Source organism: Phocoena sinus, chromosome 13 (assembly GCF_008692025.1).
Source record: "Phocoena sinus isolate mPhoSin1 chromosome 13, mPhoSin1.pri, whole genome shotgun sequence".
Classification (NCBI taxonomy): domain Eukaryota; kingdom Metazoa; phylum Chordata; class Mammalia; order Artiodactyla; family Phocoenidae; genus Phocoena; species Phocoena sinus.
This window is the reverse complement of record NC_045775.1, coordinates 85,928,825-85,951,366: the sequence shown is the minus strand read 5'-3', so window position 1 is coordinate 85,951,366 and position 22,542 is coordinate 85,928,825. Positions and strand designations below refer to the sequence as shown.

Below are 22,542 nucleotides of genomic sequence, written 5' to 3'. Positions count from 1 at the left end.
CATAATTTTAGTTAAATAAATGTTGAATATTTACACCATTGTTACAGGTAAATACTATTTATGGCTGAGCCATATAATGCTATTTGACTACATCTCTTTTCGTATACCAACTTTTGTTTCACTAGAAGCTAATAATTATTTTTCTTCATTTGATTAAATTTCTCTATATTTATCATTAACTCATTCCTCAACTTTCCACTAGAAATGTAAATGACCTCTCAATGCGTTAACCACACTGGGAAATCTGTCTTCTTCCTGAAAACGGTCTATCTGGAACTTGCTCTCAATTGCCATCCTGGGATTTCCATTTACCGTCAGCCTGGAGAAACTTTTTACCACGCTCCTAAGTTGGATCCCTTATTTCTGAGGCTTCTTAGAGGATGTTCTCTTTTTTGGAGAAGGACCTCTTCCAGTAGACCTCAGACACAAGGTACATGGGAAGTAAATATCTTGAGGGCTTACATGTCTGAAAATCTCTATTTTGTCCTCATATTGGAGAATAATTGTTTGAGTATAAGACTGCAGGGAGCACATCACTTTTCCTTCCAAGTTTGGAAGTGATTCTCTGTTTTGCTGGGAAATTGGTAGCCCTTTCAATCTAGAAACTCATGTCCTTCAATTTTGAGATATTTCAATTGCCTTAGTGTGTATATGTAAAAACAAATTAGAAGATCACCAAAGAGAAGACACCATTTTAATAGCAAAATAGCCCAAACTTAACATGAAATATCCAAAATCTCTATGAGTAAAACTATAAAACAATCCTGAATGAACCAAATGCATATTTGAACAAGTGGAGGGACATCCTATGTCCTTGGCTAGGAAGACGCAATCTCAAAAATAAGTTGATCCTCCTTATATTAATTTAAAAATTTAATGTGAACTCAATAAAATGTCATCAGTTTTTTTTTTTTCCTGGAGTTAAGCATACTAATTACAAAGTTCATTTGGAAGAAGAAAACATGCACGAAAAGTCAGGAAATCACTGAAAAATAGGACCTTTGGGGTGAGGTTAGGGACATAGCCCCTACAAGATATTAAAATATGTTTTAAAGTCTCTGCAACTGAAACAGTGTGGTATTACCACATGAATAGCAAGTTGACCAATAGAATAGACTAGATAGTCCAGAAATAGATCTAATAGGAAATGGAAATTGAGTATAAGTTAGAAGGGGCAGCTCAAATCAGTGGGTAAAAGTAAAAACGTAGTATTGTGGTAAATGGACTGTCATCTGAAAAATGATTCAATGGATTCATTCCTTGCACTGCACACCAGTACAAATTCCAAATGGATTGAAGATTTAAATTTTAAAAATTAATCTATATGAGTATTGGAAATATGGGTGAATTCCTCTATAATCAGGGAATGGGTAAATATCAAAAGCAAAGTTAAAAACACAAGGGACAAAGGGAAAGAAAAATATTTGCAACTTACAACACAATGTCTCAGTTCTAATATGTAAAGACCTTTCAACAACAGGGATGAAAAAGATCAACATCGCTACAACATCGCTAGCGCTCCTTACATTGCTGATGGGAATGGAAAATGATATTACCCCTACGAAAAGGAATATGGCAATATCCAGCAAAATTACATATACATTGCCCTCTGACCCATGTATTCTACATTTGGAATCTATCCCCCAAATAATCTTGAAAAATGTGAAAAGATGCACGCATAAGGGGACTTCCCTGGCGCTCCAGTGGTTAAGACTCTACACTTCCATTGCAGGGAGCACAGGTTTGATCACTGGTCAGGGAAATAAGATCCCACATGCCCGCAGCGTGGCCAAAAAGAAAGAAAGAAAAAAAAGATGCATGCATAAGACAACATAATTCTTTACAACATAATTTGTAATAGCAAAAGACTGGAAATGTCTGAGATTGGCTGTATAAACTATAGTATAACCAAGCCACACAACGGTGTACCACGTAACTGTAAGAATGAGAAACAGCTCCATATACAGTTAGGGAGTGATCTCTGGAATATATTGAGTGGGAAAAGCAAGGTGGAAAAATTGTAGTTAATACGCTACGATTTATCTGTAAGACGTGGGGAGATTAAATATGTATGCCTATATATTACAAAACAGAAGGGTAAATCAACATCACTTTTAGAAAGGTTTACCTGTGGGGAAGGGGAGAACAAGAAGGGTAGAAGATGGACTTCTCTGCATATACCTTATTTTGCAGATATGCTCTCAGAAGAATGTAAATATTTTGCATTATTATAAAACAAAATACAATTTAAGCAGCAATTCCTAAAAAAGCACAGTAAAAGAAAAAAAAATCTAACTGTATACTGAGTCAGCAAAACTACATCAAGAGGAATCATTTCACATGACTTTAGAACACACCGACTTGACTTTACATTCTAATGAGAGGTTCTCAAGGCATAAAACAGTCCCCCCAAAGTCTTGAACTGTTTTTAGTCAACAAAATATTGATGGCGTTGTTAGTATGAACATCCTTCTGAGGCTATTGTGTACATTGTGGGATAAAGCAAATGAATAAGTAAGTTGCTGCTGGTGGACTCAGTTGGGTGAACAGAAGCAGTTGGGTTTTTTTAGCTCTCAGCAGCTCCACAGCTAGCCTGCAGGACGGTCTGAGCTGACATCTGCAGCAGAATCTTCATGATTCCAGAGATTTCTTCCTGCCTGTAGCAGGATCAGTAGCTCTTGGCAGCCCAGTGTTTTTCTGGGTGACTTTGGACTATATTCTTGGAAGAATAGACTAGAGTCTATTTCTTCCCCTTTCTAAACAATTCTATAACCATTTCTGTTTAAACTAGCCAGGGAGGATTACGTTCATTACATCTAAACCATGGCCTATTCAGAGGTGTTTGATTTTTGCCAAATAAAATTGTTATGTGGAATCTCAACATAAAAATGGGTAAGAGCAGCGCTACTCCTGTTGGAAGTACTGATATTTGGAAGGAACGGGAGGTGGGGAGAGGGCTGGGACCAGGCACACATGCGCCCACTGCCCGGGATGGTCGCTAAGGCACCTCTGAAGAGACCTGGGACTCCTGAAACCCAATTTGAAAGTCGATTTTAACATGCCCACCATGAATGATTAAACTTGCACATCGAGTTGTAGCAATTGTTTAAATGGGGTATCACGTTCCCCGGATGGTATGTGCAACCACAAGGTAGGCTGCAAAGAGATGAAAGCAGGTTTTCACAAGCCTCTCACAGAAAAGTAGGCATTGGTCTCAGCACTCCCAGGCTGGACTCTGCGATCGCTATCAGTGGGGCCTGCAGGTGGGGCTAAAGCACTCAGTGTCCTGCCCACAGTGCACACAGCCCGTTTCCTGTTAGAGTCATGGCCTGGCCACGACTTCTTGGCTCCTGACCCCGTTTCTCAGAGTAGCTTCTGCTCAGAAAGATGGCTTCCCCCAAACCCCGGCTCTCCTCCCTCAGAGGTGTACTCGTGCCCGGTTGATGAGCTATTTCCTCTGAGTATTTAAAGCTATGATTCAACTCGGTTTTGCCCGTGTCCCCGGTTCAGACAAGCATGTTGATGGCTGCAAGGAGGTGCACCCACTCTGAGCCTTGCTGACACTCCTCCGCAGCCAGCTGGTCAACCACTCAGCATCAACTAGGATGAGCTCCTAGTACCTCTCAGGGCTCTTAACTCCCCCTACCTCAGCAGATGCCACAGTCACGTGTACACTTCCATCCTGTGGAGGATTTGAGTGCTATTCTCCCTCCATCCTTACCCTAGTAGCCTAGAAGAGCCCTCGTACTCTTTTAACCTCCTGAGAGCCAGTCCTAAGCAGCCCTGCTTCCTCTCTGCAAGACTGTTCTAGACCCTCCTAGTACAAGGTGCCTCCCCAGGAAAGTGCCTACAGCCTCCCACAACTTACCTCGTCTCCCTGCAACAGGCAATTCCAGACAGGAGACGGCACCCCTCTCTGCCCCAGCCTGGTCAAACTAGCTATTTGCATACCCAGGTCAAGTCCCTGGACTGACCGTGTCTCAGGTTCCTGGGTTTAGAATATGTGGGTAATAAGGTCTCTCTCTGCTTTACGAGAGTATAACTCGAATTTAATAAATGTTTCCAGCATATAATAGACATACATGGGTTGTTTCTTTATACATCTTAGACAGCTGGTTGGTTATTCACTGATTCTCTGAAATGGACTCCACAGGGTAAGGACATTTGAAGTCATAGAAGAGAATGACATTATTCTGTCAATAAAAGTTAGGTACTGGTCCTGATTGGAAATGCTTGGCATTTAAATTTTTAAATATGCACATGAGTTAACCGGCACGTGAAGACCTAATATTTGTGCTGGATATTGGGTGGCCTTGTGAGAGGGAATGGAATTCTTCTTTTGCTCCTGGATGTATTTTAAAGAAAGTAGGTACAAAGTAATTTGACATAAGAAAAGATAGACCTAAGCATTCATTTTGAATGACCCATATCTCATTTTAAAAGGTGGGAATCTATGTTGAGACTGAGGGATTGAAATTTTTTTTTTTTTTTTTTTTTTTTGCGGTACGCAGGCCTCTCACCGCTGTGGCCTCTCGCTTTGCGGAGCACAGGCTCCAGACGCGCAGGCCCAGCGGCCATGGCTCGTGGGCCCAGCCACTCCGCAGCATGTGGGATCTTCCCGGACTGGGGCACGAACCCGTGTCCCCTGCATCGGCAGGCAGACTCCCAACCACTGTGCCACCAGGGAAGCCCCTGAAATTTTAAACTAAGTGAAAAAGATGTCGAGATTTTTCAAAAATAAAGGCCCGAGACCAACCGTTCATTAATGTATTTTAAAGCATATATTTACTGTATACATTTAACACATTTAATACAAAATACATTTAATGTATTTAAATCATACATAATAAAAAAGAAAAGCAGATCATTCTATTAGAGACTACGATGATAGCAATAAAATTTCTCACTACCATATATTTTCACATATAAATCTTCTTAGTAATTAAATTCCTTTACTTTTTTTAGCCGTCCAACTAGCACGCAAAATTTTAAGTGCTACGAAAATTAGACCACTTTCTTATACTGAAAATCTGATGAAAATCTCATTTTTCTTTGATTTTCAGTAGTATCTACCACAGCTGTTTTATTATTTAAGTTGTCTGATTTTATTTTTTTTTTATTTTATATTGGAGTGTAGTTCATTTACAATGTTGTGTTAGTTTCAGGTGTACAGCAAAGTGATTCACCTGATCCATGCTTTTTTTAGACCCTTTTCCCATACAGGTTATTACAGAACATTCAGTAGAGTTCCCTGTGCTATACGGTAGGTCCTTGTTGATTATCTACTTTATATATAGTAGTACCACAGCTGTTTTAAACAGTCTCTGCTTTAAATTTTTCTGGAACATTCATGCCGCACCCATATCTTCTAACCAGCCTTCCAAACTTACCCAGCCCTTTCCTTTCTCTGTAAGGCTGCTATTTACCACTCACTCAGTGATTTTCATGAACAGACCTCTGAGGCCGTCAAGAAGGCCCAGTACTAAGGAGACAGATATATGTCTTCCAATGTGAAAAGTTGCAGACGTCCAATGCAGATATGCTGATGTGCTGCTCCTCTATGCTTCCCTGTAAGAATGAATCGCCTCAAGTCAAAACTGCCTTCCTTTCCAGATCTTGTTCTCTTTCCACCGCTAAATAACTGACCTAGGTGATAACTAATAAGAATAACAAACGTAGCAATACCAACACTTATTGAGTGTTAAGTTTGTGTCAAGAACTGTTGTAAGAGCTTCATTTGTATTTATTCACTTAGTCCCCCTGTACAGTTCTTATAAATTCTAATGTTACAGATGAGGAGACCGCATCACAGATGAGTGAGAAGAGTTTCCGGAGATCACACAGGTTTGAGCTCAAGTGTCTTGGCTGCCATGCTGCCTCCACCCAAAGGGCATTTAAAATCTGTCGTCTTTTAAAAATCAAGCAAGTAACCATCCTTTTTTGGCTGTTGAATAACTCATCTGATCTGGCACCCATCCTGTGTCTAAACCTTTATGCAGAATCAACAAATGTTTTAGACCATTTTTTGGAAAGACCCAGAAAATTATTTGAATTAAAACTTGTGTCTGGCATGAAAGATTAAAAAGTTGTTTCGAGTTCCTTTTAAGAAGTTCCCACAAATAGGTCCAATTAAGCAAGCCCTCCGCAGCATCTTAGTGGAGTTTCAAGAACTGTAGGCCTGCAGCTGTAGCCAGGATACATTAATGCACGTGCTCTGAGGCTGAGGCCCTGTTACAGCAGCTCACTCCTCGCTCCCCGCTCTGCTCGCAGCCCTGTCGGTTCTCCCAGACCCCTGCCCTGCACCCCGCATCCCAGGCACTGTCACAGGTGTTTAGAGGTAGGGAGCTATTGTGGGTTCGTGAAGGCACCATTCCAGTTCCTGTGTCACCTACTGGCTCATAGAGAAATGCCACTTTGTGAACTTAAAATCCTTCAGTTCAATTGTTAGCATTAAAAATCTCTTAAAGACGTGCCCTTATTTTAAGGCATTAGTTATTCTCCACCGTGTGCAGTCTCACAGTTGCTGAATGGGATTGAGCAGAGTGCCTGCATCCAGTTATGGAAGAGGAAGGAACAGGAGACCCATTTCTGTTGAATTCCAGGGTCTTCTGAGAGCCCACGACTATAGCTCAATGTTTATTTAGTCTTATCCCCGGCAACCTAATGACAAGTTTCATCTTCAGACTGTGACTAGGACATTCACAGAGTAGAGTTAAATATTTGAATAATGCCCTTCATTATCAACAGGCTCATACACTCAGTTCCCAGAGTGTCAAGAGTTCTTTCTTCTGCTCAGCTTTTCTGAAGATCAGGGCTGCGAGAAAACAGGCAAGACTTCTGCTTCGTCTCTATATGGTTTGACTGCTTTTGCGGGCATCAGATAAAGAAGATTCTTCCAGAACCTTGAGTTATAAGACAGAGATTTATCGGCCTGCCACTTCAGAACTCTGTGGGATTTCAAAAGCTTCAGTGATTGAGGCAAGAATGTGAAGTCACCGACTGGTGTAAATTCAATTAAGATGATTTTAATTTTCCTTTCCACTAGTGCTTCATGGAGTCCACTTTCAAGTTCATACCTGACTTCATTAGACATATAACTTTTACTCAGGACAATTATCAGTCTTCGGCTTTTCTCTATCAATGAATGGATTTCATCAACAACAGCTGAAAATACGAGAAGTGGCAGATTAAGAAAACGGAAAGGGTGGGCATGAGATTAAAATCATTTTCATAGGGCTTCCCTGGTGGCGCAGTGGTTGAGAGTCCACCTGCCGATGCAGGGGATACGGGTTCGTGCCCCGGTCCGGGAAGATCCCACATGCCGCGGAGCGGCTGGGCCCGTGAGCCATGGCCGCTGAGCCTGCGCGTCCGGAGCCTGTGCTCCGCAACGGGAGGGGCCACAACAGTGAGAGGCCCGCGTACCGCAAAAAAAAGAAAAAAAAAAATCATTTTGCACAGTCCTATTTTGTATTAACTCAAATTCACTAGTAAGTTTTTCTTTGAGATAAACCATTAATTCTCAACTTTATATGCCTATTAAAAAAGCAATCGTCTACACAATGATATAAGGAATACCTACTTGGCACTTTGTGCCATACCTTCTTCTAAATATTTTATGTATATTAACTCATTTAATCATCATAATGACCCTATGAAGAAAGTATTGTGATCACCCCCATTTTACAGATGAAGAAGCCAAAGCAGAGTGGTTCAGTAACTTGCCCAGAGTCACGTGGCTAGTAAATGGCAGAACCAGAATCTGAACCCAAGTGGTCTGGTTCTGGAGTGTATGTTCCTAAACATTCCACTATCTTGCCTCTTTACATGGATGGTGGAACATGGTAAAATTTGAATTAAAAATTTTTTTTACAAAATCCTGCCATTATTCTAGACCACAGGTCGATAAATTTTTTCCTGTAAAGGGGCCAGGTGGTAAATATTTTAGCCTTTGTGGGTCATCCAGTCTTTGTCACAGCTACTCAACTCTGCTGTTGTAACTCAAAAGCAGCCACAGACCACACATGAACATAAGTGTAGAGATGTTTCAATAAGAGTGGCAGGCAGGACCTGACCTGTGGGTGGAAGACTGCCAACCTCTGTTCTAGACCTCTAGCCCTCCTCAGATAGAGTTCTTAGCCAAAACTAAGCGTATCGAATATACATTCTTTATTTTTATTTAAAAACTAAGAAGAAATCTGTTTTTAAAATGACTCCTAGAAAAATAATGGAAATATGGGGTTGGCCCAAAAGTTCTTTTGGCTTTTTCTGTAACATCTTATGGAGAAACCCAAATGAACTTTTGGGCCAACCCCAATATAATAAAATTGATGTAATCGATGTAAAGTCAAGCAGAAATACTTTGTACGTGACAGAATGTCTTCTTAGATACAAAGAGTGACGCACAAAAATATCACAGTGTTGAATGCATCTGACAATTTGGCATATTATTCCTTTTGAGAAGTTATCTATTACTAAAAAGTATTCTCTATTTCTGATTTGTAATATTTTCCCTTCTTAATTTGTAACCCAGGAGGGAAAAAACAAAAAAACACAACTGTTTCTTGTTTCCTACTCTGTCCTAAATGCCCAGCTTAGAATTTGGCACAAGGATGGTGCTCAGTAAATGTTGGATGAGTGAATGAGTGATGGTAACTATGAAGACGTTTGTATTGCATCATCTGTGATGCGTCAGCATCCAACATAATTTGACACCAGATTCCAAATCTCTGGAAGACTTCAAAGCTCTGGAGGACTTTCAGAGAAAACATGGAAATGTTACTAAATTTCTTTGATTTTGACTATAATATACTTCAATATATGTGTTATAGCCATTTGTATTCACATATTAATTAAAAAATAAAATTTCACAACTAAATTATTCTAGGAACCACCAATCTCCTTTTATCCATCCTTTGCCATCAGTCCTAATTTCTACTTCAATTTTCTCACCAATGTTAACGCGATAAAGAAGAAACATTTTCTGATAAGACTTAACCTGCTTTATAGTCCAAAGGATCACATATTAAATTGAGAACTGATTCTGCTGTACAAAATATCATCAAAAGAGGTATTCTTACTGTGGGGTATTTCTAGATAAATGCCTCATAATGATTCTGGACCTGCTTCTGAGAATGGAATGCCCACTTCCTTTCTCCAAAGACTCAGAGAACTGTGAAGCCAAGTGAAGAGACCAGGTCCCGAAGAGGCCATTTTTGGAAACAGTGCAATCTTCTCACTACCGCTTGTATTGATTTAGCTGGTTATTTCTGGTTTAGAGGACTACTTCATTTGTTTGTTTTTAAGCAAGCAGAATAGCCTTCTGTAAGGCTAAGCTCTTCATCTTCTAAAAGCAAAGATGAAGTTAAAGATGAAAACTCCACTAGTTTTCTATCTGATATTTCCTTTCTTACCTCTTCCAGGCACCACATCCCGTTCAAATATGCATAACTTATACCCAAAATGCTTCTCCAACACCCCGGGCAAAATCTCCACAGCAAAGGTGTGCTCCTCTCCGTTCTCGGGCCGACATTCTTTTAGGTAAGACACAAAGGCATCGTACGTTTTCCCATCTAGGAGATAAGGTTGACTCTTTTAATTAGTGTGAAAATAAGCGTTTATTTAAGTACAAATTTGAGCGAAAGTTCTGAAAAATGGGAACAGAATCATTAAAAAAGAAGAGTTAAATATAGCATCCTCACCTCTAGATGCATCGAACACTGTGCGTTAAATATGTGCAGTTCTTTGTATACTGATCGTACCTCAATGAAGCTCTTAAATAAAAGTAATATATTTTTCATAGAAAACAAATAATTCTCTAAATGACAAATTTAGCTCAAAGGAAAGTGAATTAACTTATTTTTTTTTTTTTTTTTTTTTTTTTTTTTGGTACGCGGGCCTCTCACTGCCGTGGCCTCTCCCGTCGCGGAGCACAGGCTCCGGACGCGCAGGCTCAGCGGCCGTGGCTCACGGGCCCAGCCGCTCCGCGGCATGTGGGATCCTCCCGGACCGGGGCACGAACCCGCGTCCCCTGCATCGGCAGGCGGACTCTCAACCACTGCGCCACCAGGGAAGCCCCCATTATTTTTATATTAGTAAATTAGAAGTTGTAAATGTGAATAATGAATCTATAAAAAGGAAAAATATGAAAATTATTTTATGACTTTGAGGGGTTCAAGACTTCATGGGAGAGGTAACTGTAGCTATGATGGAAACAGCAAGAGAACTAGAATTAGAAGTGGAGCCTGAAGATGTGACTTAATTGCATGATGAAACTTTCAACGGATGAGCAAAGAAAATGTTTTCCTGAGATGGAATCTACTCCTGGTGAAGATACTGTGAAGAGTGTTGACCTGACAACAAAGGACTCAGAATATGACATAAAGTTAGTTGATAAAGCAGCAGCAGGCTTTGAGAGGACTGACTCCAGTTTTGGAAGAAGGTCTACCATGGGAAAAATGCTATCAAACAGCAAACCATGCTACAGAGAAATCATTTGTGAAAGGAAGAGTTAATCAATGCAGCAAATTTCACTGTTGTCTTACTTTTAAAAATTCCCACAGCCACTCCCACCTTCAGAGGCCACCACCCTGATCAGTCAGCAGCCATCAACATCGAGGCCAGACCCTCGAAAAAAGACCCAACAAAAAGATTATGACTTCCTGAAGGTTCAAATAATGTCTAGCATTTTTAGCAACAAAGTATTTTTAAGTTATGGTATATACATTGCTTTTTAGGCATAATTCTATTTTACACTTGATACACGACCCTATGACGTAAACATATTTTTTATATGCGCTGGGAAACCAAAAAATTCGTGTTACTAACTTTATTGCGATATTAGCTTTATGCAGTGGTCTGAAACTGAACCCGCAGTATCTACAAGGTATGCCTGCACATTAAAAAGTCTTCCTCGTAGCACACCACTATCAAGAAAGTCAAAAGCACACCACTATCAACAACCTGGGAATAATATTTGCATTTTATATTATAGACAATAGGCTAACTCCCTAAAATGTAAATAGCCGCTAAAAATAAGCACGCAAAAAAAAAAAAAAGTCAACAACCCAGTAGAAGCATGGGCAAAGAATATGAATGGGTACTTTGAGAAAAAGGAAATACAAACGGGTCTTAAACACATGAGAAGTTGCTCGTACTTTTGCACAGTAAGCAAAATGCAAGTGAAAACTACACTGCGATAACCCCTCAGATTTTATCTATCAGATTGGAAAATATCCAAAAGGTTGTGGGTAAGGCTATGAGAAAAAAATGTACTCCTGTCCTCTGAAGGTGGTAGGCAGTAGAGAAATATGGAGCGCAAATTGGTAATATCAATCAAAATAACAACTATATCCACCTCTGCACTTCTAGTAATTCCACTTTAGGGAATTTTTCCTTCAGTAACAAAAGGTCTTAAGCAACCCAAATGTCCATCACACGGTGACTAAATAAACAATAATACTTCCACAGAAATAAAACACTGTGCAACCCTAAAAAATGAGAGATTTTATAAACTAATATGGAAGGGTATCCAAGGTATAGTACAGCCAAGTTCAGAATAGGGCACATAGCATGCCAAGATTTGTCTTTTAAACAGGAGTGAAATAAGGTTCTCTATTCATATTCTTTTGGATATACTATCAATGTGGGATGGGGTGGGAAACAGGCACGGGACAAGTATACATGTATAATTTCTAAGACTTCTGGTGTTTGAACTACGTATGTCGCACACACACACACACACACACACACACACGGAAACAAAAGCAAGTGCAATGGATTAGATTTATTTTTTAAAATTTGGTAGCTATTTTGAACCTTGAGGACTTCTAGTCACCTGCAAAAATAGAGAAACTGAGACAGTCACCAGATAGAAGCTGGAGTAGATGAAAAGTGGCAGATCTAGGGGACTGGAACTCAGGTCATTTGGTGTGCACTTCAAGGTTCTTACAAGTACATCACGCAGCCTCCTTTGCCAGGTTAAAATAACGAACCATAATACAATTCTTTTTTTTTTTTTTTTTTGGCCTTGCTGCGTGGCACATGGGATCTTTGTTCCCTGACCAGGGATTGAACCCGTGCCCCTGCACTGGAAGCACAAGAGTCTTAAGCACTGGACAGCCAGGGCATTCCCAATTCAATTCAATTTAAATGACCTTTATCGAGTGTGAACTTTGTAAAGGCACCAGATGGCGTGTGAGCAATGACATTCAGACACACAGTCCCTGGGCCTAACCATCTCACAGGGCATTTAGAAGGACACGACACACATGCATGAAACAATCAGAGAACAATTTTTGGCAACAGATAAGTAAGCACAAGAAAAAGTGGCCCAGACAACATTCATAACGGACGCTTCGTTCAGATCAATTTTTCTTATGGAAAACTTCTACCGCCAATATGTCTACAACATAATCAAGATGAGGTGAAGATTAACGTTTATTCATATAGCTTCTTAATAAAACTGTAAAATAAGAAATCCCAGCATGACGACATTCGTTACCTGTTAAGGTTTCATCTCTTCCCAAGAAATGTCTATAAAATAGAATCAAGTCAACTCTATAAATGGCACCCACGGTCACCAGGCACACAATGACCACTGAGATCAAAACAGCTACAATCATTCCTCTAGTGAAGATGTGGCCGGGGATGTCAACTGGGTCTTCTAGAAAGAAAAAGAAAATGGGAAAAACTAGAGAAATTTCCCCAGCATCTTTCGCCATCATTCTGTGGTGGTCAGCTTTTACCTTTAACACAAATCTACTTGTCTACCCAACACATTCCATTGAGTTACTCTGCAGTCCTGCCTTTAGTCTCCAGTGGTGACCTCTCTGCTCCATAAAAATGTGTACAAGGGTATTCAGAGACGTGAACTGAAAGCATTACGATGTAGTCTGTCCACACTTTTGGAAGTTGGATCTCTAGGATGATAAGACACTAGGATGAGATTCAGAGGGACCCACACTGAAACCTCAGCTAGCGGCTTGGGAACATATATGGAGGCGAAAAACCTTGAGAGAGCAAGCACTGAGGAGAGTCTGTGTGGGCTCCAGCCTGGCTCCACCATCTACTTTGTATCCTAGGGAAAGTCACTGATGCCCTAACTCTTAGAATTTCATCTGTACACATAATACAGCTATCAAGCTAGTAATATTTTCTCCTTCACTTACAGGGTTGCTGTTTTGAAGGAGGGTTAAACATTACACATAAGTAGTTGACACAGTGCCTGGCACTCAGCTCTGAGAATTTTTGTATATTTTTATATGAAAGTGTCCTTTGAGAAAAAGATTACGTTTCCTAGATTGATTCAGTTTATGCTCATTGTGGACAACATGAGATAACACAGAGGAGTATAAAGGATAGAATAATTATTTAATAACCATCCCACAGTGTGGCAACAGCCACCGCCAACAGGCTGGTACATTTCCTTCCAGGTTTCGTTTTTTCCCTGAAAACATTTACTTAGTTAGAACCATCTGGTGATCACTCTTTATTTCTTAACATTATATTAGGAGCATTTCTCCAGGTCTTTAAAATTATAATTCATACTATCTCAGTATTTAGCTCGACTGCAATTTTTCATAAATATACAGAATGCTGCAATGAACACAGGCATAAACCCTTATCTATGTTTCTGATTATTTTCCTAGAGTAGATTCTAATGGAGGTGGGGTTTCTAGGTCAAAAAGAGTAAGCATACATAAAACTCTGGCCATCGTGACACAATTTTCGGGATTATCTTTCCAGTAAAATTAATTATTAGGATGTAAGTAAGCAATCATCGTTGCTTAGTAAGTGAACTCTGAATAAAGCCAGCCCCTGGGGTTCCTGCATCTCTGAAAGGCTTACATATCTATGACTGTGCCGCACAGATACACACACTCTCACGTTGGCCCACACACTCCTCCAGGGATAATGGTGGAGTCAAAGACCCTATTCCCCACACAACATTTGTGAGCCCAGCAGAAGGAAAAAATGATCAGGGTAGAAACATCTTTGGCTGAGATAGCACAGCCATGCATTGATCTAGGACAGTTTACAGAACTACTTCTGAGCAGCTCCTGAGTCTGTGGCCCTCGGTTGGACTGTTTTGGTGGAGGATGCCCTCCATCAGGTGGGCACTGAAGAACTCTGAGTCCAGTGATCAGAGCCATCAACTAACTGTCCACTTGCCAAGTCCAGGGGCTATCCCAAGAGAGGGAAGCCTAAGTTAGTCTTTGTTGAACGAAAGACCACACCCAAGGGCCCCTGTGCCCAGGGCCCAGCTAAGGTAGGGTGGAGGCGGCAATTACTCCTGGACCACTGGCCTCATCCTACACCGAGCAGCAAACTTTCCTCCTGTTGTTCAGAGTGTGCTAGAGCTGCCCGGACCACCTCCCCTGTGACTCACCCACCAGCATCTCCAACACTGAGCTCTACCTACCTCCCTGCTCTGGGCCCCTGGTTGCTACACAGGATTGGAATATGTTTGAGAGCAAAAGAATACGCTTGAGGTTTTCATTCTCTGCTTGGAATCAGGGCACAGGGGATTACAGCAAGGGCTGAGCACCAGCTCTGCCACTGAACGCCTGTGACACAGGGCAAACCCTTCACCTCTCAGGAGCTTGGTTCCTGGTGTGTAAGATGAGGAAGTGATGAGCGACGACAGGTCTCTCAGCTGCTACATTCTAGGTTTCCACAAACTGCCAAAGATAAAATTTCTCACACCTTTTTTCAATAAGATGAAGCTTTTGGTGTCTATGCCTCCCTCGCTGGCTGCAGTGCAATTATATGAAGAGTTTAGATTGTTTTCCTTAACAGTCTCAATTCTCAGTATTTTTGAAGCAAGCCATTTGCCTTCTGAAGTCCTGTAAGAGAGGAAAATGGTTTAGCAATAGGCTTTGTGTCATTGCCAACACGTTACCCATGAAAGAGGAATTTGTATGTGCAAATACATCTGCACAAAGACACGGCTCTGTGGACTCCAGGGAATAGTCCCCTTCTGGTGGGTTCTCTTCAAGTCTGAGCCTCCTGCTCCCCGGGGGTCTCAGCCCTCCTGAGACCATCTGGGGACGGCGCTGTAAACTGCCTAAAATTAAAATGCCTGGGAGGTAACGATGCTCAGTTGAAAACACAAGGAAATATTCTCTCTCTCAATTACAGGCACGCTTCATTTTACTGAGCTTTGCTTTACTATGCTTCGCAGATACTGCACTTTTTACAAACTGAATGTGTGTGGCAACAGGGTATCAAGCAAGTCTTTTGGTGCCATTTTCCCAACAGCATTTGCTCACTTTATGTTTCTGTGTCACATTTTGGTAATTCTCAAACTTTCACATTTTTTCATTAATATTATATTTGTTAAGGGGATCTGTGATCAGTGATCTTTGATGTGACTATCATAATGGTTGGGCATTTATTTTAGCAATAAAGTATTTTTAATTAAGGTATGTACATCATCTTTTAAGATGCACTGCTATTGTAAACATAACTTCTATATGCACTGGGAAATCAAAACATTCACGTGACTTGCTTCATTGTGATATTTGCTTTACTGTGGTGGTCTGGAACTGAACCCTCAATATCTCCCAGGTGTGTCTGCGTCTTCCCCCGTTCCTCCTGTCCTGACTACTCAGCATTCCTCCCACTGTGAAGTCTCCACCAGCTGCGACAATGCCGCGGATCGCTAATACAGACGCAGATTCACATCAAGTTTGTCCTAGCAGTCCTAACGACCACTCTTCTTTTGTTCAGCATTTAAAATAAATTAAAACCACTATTCTCAGACACTCCCAAGCACATGAGAAATGCCAATTAAGCTGCTCAGTGAGTGTCAGAAAATGACCGGAGGCCACCAGGAGCGGCCAGCTCTCTTTCTCTACTAAAAGGACTCAAAAGCCACCCTGTCCCCGATGCAGGGTACATGCTCTTGGCATCTGCCTCCCGCTAGTGGCAGGCTCTGAAGGTGCAGTCGCTCACCCGCCAGGCCGCCCCCGCAGCTGGGATGTGGTACCCACTGTAGCCTCTAACTGTCTCAAATGCATCTTAGAAGAGAAGTCATAATTCTGTACAGAAGTCACCCACCCAGAAATATCAACCATCTAACATCAATGTAAAATCCACAAAGAAAGCCCCCAAAAAACCCACTGAGAAGCCAAAATAGATGACCTAAGTTCATGCATCCAGTATAAAGAAAGATTTAGCCTCGCTTAAGCCCTCAGTTTAGCTGAAGCTCCGTTTCTAATAAGCTTGGTCAATTGGTCTTCTCTGCCTCCAGAGATTAACAATGGATCATGAGAAGGAGGAAATGCAGGAATCTGGTGGGGAACAGACACTGAGGACAAGATAAAGTGGCAGGATAGCCACGCAATCCAGCTGTGCCAACACTCAATGAGCACTAATCACGCACCGGGTTCTGGGCGAGGGTATAAAAAAAACCTCACAAGTGCAGCTAAGGTGACAGACACCTTAGGACCACTACTCACTAGAACCTGAGTGTATAGTTACCTTAATAATGACAGTAATGACCCAAAGCCATTCAGAAACATTGTAATGGCCATAGGCTGAGCATGTTTTGTTTTAATAAGTATAACCGTTCCTTAACATAGGCTATTTAAACTAGACGGCATTTGGAAATTTTTGCACCAACTCTGCCTCCTAGATATTTATATCTAACCATTGCCCTGTGTGCATTCTCTAGCTGTTCTTAGTGTGTTTCTAGTTTCCATTAATGGACTCTGACAGGAGAGTGCGGCCATAATTCTGATCAGTGGCAATGGACCAACAACGATGTCACAGGGCAGGAGACCGGTCATTTAAATTAGTATTTTCTTGGGTCATCACTTGCATCTGACAATCTTTGGGGACCCTTCTGGACTCGAGAAAATTCCTCACTTCTCACCTTTAAGAAAGATAATCCCTGTAAGGAATGTTCTAAAAAGAAGCTCTGAACTATCTCTAAAGAGCAGGAAGCAGTGTCTGTGTCAGCATATCTCACGCCCAGCAAAGAAATCCACCCACCCCACTCCCCCTGCCACACACACAAAGCTGTCTGCAGAGGGCTCTTTCTCGCTTTGTGATTTCTGGTAATTCTCAAGTATCTTATAATGAATTATTTTCAACAATCAGAACAAAGAAAGCTGTGTGTATAAGCCAAGTACAGGGCATAGATCTGGACAGGTAGCCACAGATGGATGGCCTGCCTGTGTCCAGGGCTGCCCCCAGGGTCCTCAGGGAAAGGTACTGATGACGTGCTTTGTCACCTATGGATACCCATCAGGCCCCACGGTGACACGTGGGCAACACAACTAGGCACGCCTACTGCACACAAGGGGCCCGGCATAACTTGTACATGTCCCAGGCTCCTGACCTGGTCTTTTCTCTGGTACACTAGTAAAAACAAAGCATTTAACACAATTTTCAAAATTCAAATGACAGTGGCCTAGGTAATCGCTCTTTTATAAGATGCTTAGGTAAAGTCCCCACCCCCATCAGATCCTGACTGACCAAAAGCTACTTCTGTAAGGCGATGCTAAAAAGCCTCATTGACCTTCTTTTTCTTTTCTTTTTTTTTTTTTTGCAGTACGCGGGCCTCTCACTGTTGTGGCCTCTCCCATTGCGGAGCACAGGCTCCGGATGCACAGGCTCAGCGGCCACGGCTCACGGGCCCAGCCGCTGCGCGGCATGTGGGATCTTCCCGGACCAGGGCACGAACCCGTGTCCCCTGCATCGGCAGGCGGACTCTCAACCACTGCGTCACCAGGGAAGCCCTGACCTTCTTTTTCTAATTTAGGTCTCAGCAATAAATTTCTGCATAATGCGTCAGCCTAGAGTATGCAAATTATAAAATATGTAAGTTATAAGTTAAACTCATCTCAAGCATCCTGTCAGCCATTCAGGAGTCTGGTGTTTTTATCTCATATATATATGATACTATATGATTTTTGTATATCATGATATGTATTATATATATCACATATTCATACCTAATTCTTGTCCCTTCCTCTTCGTGTACATTAGGATCCTTTCCATTTTTTTTCCAGATGTTCCAGTAAATCACATCCTTTTCATTCAGCAAGGCAGAGCAGTTGAGCTGTACGTCTTTTCCTAGGTAAAAGTTGACAACCGATGTTCAGATTTTAGAAACTCAGGTTTCTCAAAGGTTGAAATTAATACAGCCAATGTATATTAACCTAATATACAATGATAATATAGAGCAGCATCTAAGGAAAAAATGCCTTGTTCTGCAATTAAAAAAAATTATAAATCAGAGAAATTAGGTTGCAACTACAAGTCATCACCAAACTATGAACTGGCTTCTCTTCAAATGTTTATGTCTAAATCAATTATTAAAACTTAGGATGGCCAGTGGACTTTCTTTTCAACCTATAGTCTAATAGGTAGTGTCAGGCCTACATACCCACTGCAACTTCTGGAAAAACTAAATGGATACAAAACAACAAAAAAAATTAAATTAGCTAAAAATTAAAGACATCAAAGTGCAGGCAAAACAAAGAGAAACAGATGAACTGAAACTACAGTCAGGAATAAAGTCCTTCCAGGGTGAGCTGAGATAGCCACCATTTTATTCCTTAAAGGAATTTGCTTTGGTTTGTACAAAATAGAGGGAATCTCATGGGGAAAAGAGAGTCCAGTGGAGATGCTGACAGCCACATGGGCTCACAGGATTATTGCTAAGGGCTTGGGCAGCATAGGAGGCTGGAAAGGCCTAATGATTTCTCGTGCAGTCTCATGGTATTAGCAGAGTAAGTTCCACTGGAGGACAACACACACGTGACTGGAGTCACCCCCCAGCCATAAGAGGTGAAAAGCAGGTTAAATCCAACAAACCTGCATCCTAGCTACTGCTCAGCTCAATTCCTGACTGGACTGAGATGATCAAACCCTCACATTATCTGCCTAACAGAGAAAAGGCAAACACTCTTAGGGAAAAGTAATACAAACTTCATTCACCTTAGTTGTTTTACATACAGAAATATCAACAACAACAAACAACAACAACAAAGAGAGACATACAAAGGGCAAAAAAAGGGGACAATAATCAATAGAAAAAATAGGTAATAGAAGTTGACCCAAAGATGATCCAAGTGCCTGACTTGGCAGATAAAGAGTATGAAATAACTAATATAAATAGGTTAAAGAAAACAGAGGAAAAGATGGACAGGTAGATGAAAAGATGGATGTTTTCAACAAAGAAGAGTAACCTATTCTAAAAGAATCAAATGAGCAATTGATAACTGAAAAAAACATGAATTTAAGAACTCAACGGTTTTAACAGAGTCTGAGCATAAAAGAAGTCAGGATTGCTAAGGCTGAATACAGGCCAAGATCAAAACTAAAGTACAGAAGGGAAAAAAATAAAAATAACAGAACAAGAGCATAATACATGGAATTGGAGGCCCAGAAGGAGAGGAGAGAAGAAAGGGGCAGAAGAAATACTCAGACATAACGGCAGAGGATTTCTCCCAAATTAATTAAATACAACCTTTGCAGACTCAAGAAGCTCAGAGGAACCCAAAGCAGGATAAATGCAAAGAACACCACACCCGGATGCGTCAAAATGAAAGAGAAAGAGAAAATTCTGAAAGCAGCCAGAAGAAGAAGACACATCAAAGTACCAACAATGACACTAAAGGCCAGTCTTTCAGCAGAAACTATGGAAACCAGTGAACAACAGAAGGGCATCTTTAAAGTGCAGGAAAAAACTGCCAACCTAGAATTATTGAAATGATTGAAAAAAATCTTCAAAATTGGAGGTAAATAGAGATATTTTCAAGTAAATAATAGCCAAAAGGATTTATTGCCAGCATAACCACACTATAAGAAATACCATAGGAAATTTTTCACTCTCAAAGAAAATTTATCCCAGATGAAAGCAAGGACATACGTTAAGAAATGAACAGTGCAATAAAAGACAGACATTTGGGTAAATACAAAATAATTTTTGTGTTTCAAGGAATAATAATGCCAAATTATTGTGAGTTTTATAACATATGCAGGAGAGAAATACATAAATAGTAGCTTAAAGTGAGATAAGAGGATGAATGAAATGAACTGTTGTGAGGTTCTCACATGTCTGTGAAATTGTCAACGTACTAAGATGTGCATTTGCTTTATTGTAGTAAGAGGATGTATATTGTAATCTCTAGGAGAACTACTAATGAAGAATACAAAATGGCATAACTAAGAGGAAAACAAAACAGACTAAATAAAAAAAAATTAATCTGAAAGGAAAGGAGAATAAAAGGAAGAAGTAAGACATAGGACAACTGGTAAACAGCAACATGAGAGGTCTCAAACCGACTGTATTAGTAAGTCATTAAACGTAAATGTACTAAACACCATACAGACTGGATTTCAACAAAGATCCAAATATATTCAGTTTACGTGAGACATATTTTGTGTATAAAGACAATGAAATGCTAAAAGTGAAAGGATGTGAAAAAAGATAAAACATGCCAGTCCCAAACAAAGGAAAACTGGTGTGTCTATCTAACACGAGAGAGAGTAGGGATTGGAAAAAGATAGTATGATAGATAAAGAGAGAAATTTTATAATGTTAAAGTGGCAATTCAAGAGGCATCAATTTGAATGTGCCCATAAGATAACCTCAACATACATAAAGCAAAAATAGACGGAACTAAAGGATATGTAGACAACTTGACCATCATAGCTGGAGATATTAACATCTCTCTTGGCAATTAGTAAGGATATTGATGATTTGAAGAGTACCATTAACCAACTTCACCTAATTGATATTTATAGAAGGACTAAACGAAAATCTGCAGAATACACATTTGTTTCAAATGCACTTAGAACATTCTGGTCCAAGTAAGTTACTGCAAATTTTAAGATTTAAATGATACAGTGTATACTCTTGGACCATAATGGAACTAAACTGGACATCAATAACAGAAAAATAACTAGAAAATCCTCCACATATTTGGAAATTAAGAAACATAAGTAACCCATAGATGAAAGAAATATCACAAGGAAAAATTTTTTAAATAGTTAAAACTTTGAACTGAATAGTTATGAAAATATGGCATATCAACATTGTTGGAAACAGCTAAACAGTGATTAGAGGGAAATTTAGAACTTAAAATACACATACTACAGGAGAGGAGAATTTAAATTAATTCTCTAACTCTCCATGTGTACAAAGGAAAAATGAGGTGCAAATTAAGCCTGAAATGAGAAGAAAAAATAATAAAGTTCAGAAATCAATAACACTAGAAACCAGGCAAGCCACAAACACAAATGGCAAAGTATCTGAGCTGCACTGGGCATATGTGGTCATTTATACATGACTGTGGCCATCTGTAGTCAAAGGGTGTGTGCTTTGGAAACAATCAACAGGATCAAATGACAATCAACAACAAACAAACAATGTAAGAAACTTGAATCCCAGCTCTGCCCCTTTCCTGGGGTTTAACTTCAGACAAATTACTTAACCTTTCTGAGCTTTGGTCATTTAATCCGAAGCTTAAATGGGAACAATACCCCTCAGAGTTGCTTTGAGGATTTACTACAATAACATATTTCAGTTACCTAATCCAATACTCAGTTTAGCATATGTGAATTTATTCTTTTCCTTCCTTCCTTTATCCTTTGAAAGAAATTACTCAACTGGACATATCGATTCATCAAGACCTGTCTAAACAAACCCTAAATGTAGAGTCAAGTCCATTGATTCAAAGTGAACCCATTAATCAAATATTCAAACCACACAATAAGTTTGAATCATTTCTCCAGAGTATTCTCATTGAGTTTGCATATTTAAAAATGATCATAGATACTATTAGAGAAAAGCCACATACAAAGTGACTAAAACCACAGGTCTGCAAACCACAGGCACTTCCATAATCTTTTGAACAGACTGTTAACTGTCATTATTACTAAAAAGGGCAACATTCAAACAATGACAAGGTTTTCCTGCTTTTTCAATATTCTTCAGTAAACATGGTATGTGTTATGAACACAATGTTGATCAATAAGGAACCAGATTTAGCCTTGGAAGACTATCATGACCCCCGTTCACAAATCCAAAATATACGTATGTCAAAATATACCTAATTCCACTTTAACATGCGTAAGCTTTGGTCCAAGAAGAGCTGGAATTATATTACTGTTGTCTGAAAGTGAAAAAAGAAAAGAAAAATGCATTAGTGTTACAAGGAGTTTTGCTAAGACAGACGTTTGTTGTAATACACTTATTATTCTGGGTAACCAAGATTCTAACAGTCATCATTATACATTTATTATTTAATGTATTTTCATCAAATAAGGGTTGCAGGGAATACTGGTCGTTGTTTCATTTTCCATCAACTCAAAGCTCACCTCACTGGAGAAAGCACACTGAATTTGGTCTCTCCTCAATTCCAGCCTCTGCCTTCTGTCACCTCAGATAAAAGCCAGAAGAAGATGCTCATCCAGGGAGACAATGAAACTTTTAGGACTTAGAAGATGCAAAGTCACTGGGATATGTCTTTCTGCTCTGCCTTTCCTCCTTCCATCTGCTCTCAACTCCTCAAGATAGATTTATTG

The 22,542-nt window shown here is 40.1% G+C and overlaps 1 protein-coding gene across 6 annotated transcripts in view; it reads right to left on the bottom strand.

The window, feature by feature from the left end:
- Positions 1–22,542, bottom strand: part of IL18R1 (interleukin 18 receptor 1) — a 48,383-nt gene that overhangs the window by 3,211 nt on the left and 22,630 nt on the right. For 4 of the 6 annotated variants that reach the window (XM_032651963.1, XM_032651966.1, XM_032651968.1 and 1 more), the window contains 6 exons: positions 22,068–22,130; positions 17,961–18,081; positions 14,704–14,843; positions 12,500–12,661; positions 9,411–9,569; positions 4,706–7,164 (listed from right to left, as the gene is read on the bottom strand). In XM_032651963.1, the coding sequence (XP_032507854.1) occupies positions 6,809–7,164; positions 9,411–9,569; positions 12,500–12,661; positions 14,704–14,843; positions 17,961–18,081; positions 22,068–22,130 (1,001 nt within the window). In that variant the 3' untranslated portion in view covers positions 4,706–6,808. Of the gene's footprint in view, positions 1–4,704; positions 7,165–9,410; positions 9,570–12,499; positions 12,662–14,703; positions 14,844–17,960; positions 18,082–22,067; positions 22,131–22,542 lie in introns of those variants that run through there. The other 2 variants (XM_032651964.1, XM_032651967.1) reach the window with 2 other exon arrangements.